The sequence below is a fragment of the Pseudophryne corroboree genome, chromosome 5 (genome assembly GCF_028390025.1).
Source record: "Pseudophryne corroboree isolate aPseCor3 chromosome 5, aPseCor3.hap2, whole genome shotgun sequence".
In the NCBI taxonomy this organism is placed as follows: Eukaryota; Metazoa; Chordata; class Amphibia; order Anura; family Myobatrachidae; genus Pseudophryne; species Pseudophryne corroboree.
This window is the reverse complement of record NC_086448.1, coordinates 201,196,092-201,197,763: the sequence shown is the minus strand read 5'-3', so window position 1 is coordinate 201,197,763 and position 1,672 is coordinate 201,196,092. Positions and strand designations below refer to the sequence as shown.

Genomic DNA, 1,672 nt, shown 5'->3' with positions numbered 1-1,672 from the left:
GCAAGCACAAGCCCCACCGGGACCAGATCCTATGGAAACGCTCAATCAGAGGCTGACGGAGATGATATTGAATCTCTCCCAAATGAGCCGGAGATTAGAAGAGCTCGACAGGGACCAAGATAGGAATAGACACAGAGAATGGCGTCAAGAGCAAGATTGGCAGAGTCGTCCTCGCTGGGACGTAGTAAAAGAATCGGGCCGACGATTGACCGATCAATTCCATGCTCCGAAAGGCACTGTATGTCAACAGACCTCCGAAAGAGTGGAGAGAATAGATCTACCATGGGAGGAATGACCCAGAAAAGCAGGACCAAGACTGGTGTGGCAGGGTCAAGTCGGAGTGATGGGTGTACCATCTGGTGGGGATGATCGAAGAACCAGAACAAGAAAGATGACAGGCCAAGTATTGTGGTTTAGTGCAACGCGTGGTTACGGCTTCATAAGGAGAACAGACACTAAGAGAACCATATATGTTCACTATACGGGCATTCAGAAGACCCATCAGAACAATTACTTTCGAAGCCTAGGTAGCGGGGAATGGGTCGAATTTGAATTGACCAATGGAAAAAGGGGCGTTAAGGCCATCAACGTCACAGGTCCTAATGGCGTTCCAGTGCAAGGCAACAGACATGCCAGAGAGCGTAACCGGTATTGGCGCTGTCCGCGGTATATAAAGCCTCCACTCTACTACCAGCAAGACTACTGGGACAGCGGAAGCAGAGAGGAACCAAGAGACTGTAATAGTGAGACCGGTAGACCTAACACCAATCCTCCTCGACCTGAACGGATACCCCGACCACCCGAACCTGAAGTCCCAAAGCAAAGGAAAATGCTGGACACAAGCGAGAGACCGGTTGTGAAAGGTCAGAGTGAGACAGTGCAGCAGTGCCTTCAAAATGTGATAAAGCCTCAGATTTCTCCTCAACCAAAACGAGAGTACATCCCAAAAAGGCAAGACGCAGATTACCGTGCAGCAAATTTCGAGCAAACAGATGCCGGTGCGACTGACCAGAAAAGGGACACTGAAGCAGTGGTCCACATGGCCATGACAAAGATAGTGGAACCCGTGGAATCCAGAAGTCCGGAGCCAGCAATGCCACCGTCTGAACCCAAGCCCCAGGCAGAGACCCCACAGGCAGCTGAGAAGGCTGGGACCCATTCCACGGAAGAGAAGCCTGTAATGGATAGTGAGTACAGGACCATAACGGGAGAAGAATTCGCCTTCAGGATACAGCAGGCTATACGAAGATCAATGAGATGCGATAAAGGTGCACCACATGCTCGTTGCAGATCGCACGCCGTGATATAGAGTACCACCCATGTACACCATTGAAGAACCCGTACCGCAGAGGGATCGGAGTCCTGTGGCAGAGGGATGGGGTCCCTGGGATGGCCATACCCTAGCTATTTAACAAGAGTAAAAGTAGAAAGGTATAACTGTTCAGGTTTAACTTGTTGGCATCTAATTATTTGCATGTATTGGGAGTTCAAAGACTGTGGTGTAGGACTTTAATCCATTACAGTATGCGTGGGGACACGCATAATTTCAGCGGGCCAACATGTGATACCCGCGTTTGGGGTACCCCTTCTGCTAGTTAAACCAGTTGCAGATGCACTGTGAGGATTAAAATCCTTTTTACACTGGTTGCTAAGCAACTATGGCAACCAGGAG

The 1,672-nt window shown here is 49.8% G+C and overlaps 1 protein-coding gene across 1 annotated transcript; it reads left to right on the top strand.

The window, feature by feature from the left end:
* The first annotated feature begins 343 nt into the window (after positions 1-343).
* LOC134929581 (Y-box-binding protein 1-like) lies at positions 344-1,309 on the top strand. The gene has a single exon (XM_063925171.1). It carries the CDS (start codon positions 344-346, stop codon positions 1,307-1,309), a length of 966 nt encoding a protein of 321 aa, XP_063781241.1.
* The last annotated feature ends 363 nt before the right edge of the window (positions 1,310-1,672 follow it).

Excerpts from the sequence above, each read along its gene's own strand:
- LOC134929581 (XM_063925171.1), top strand. The coding sequence starts at position 344 with ATGGGTGTACCATCTGGTGGGGATGATCGAAGAACCAGAACAAGAAAG.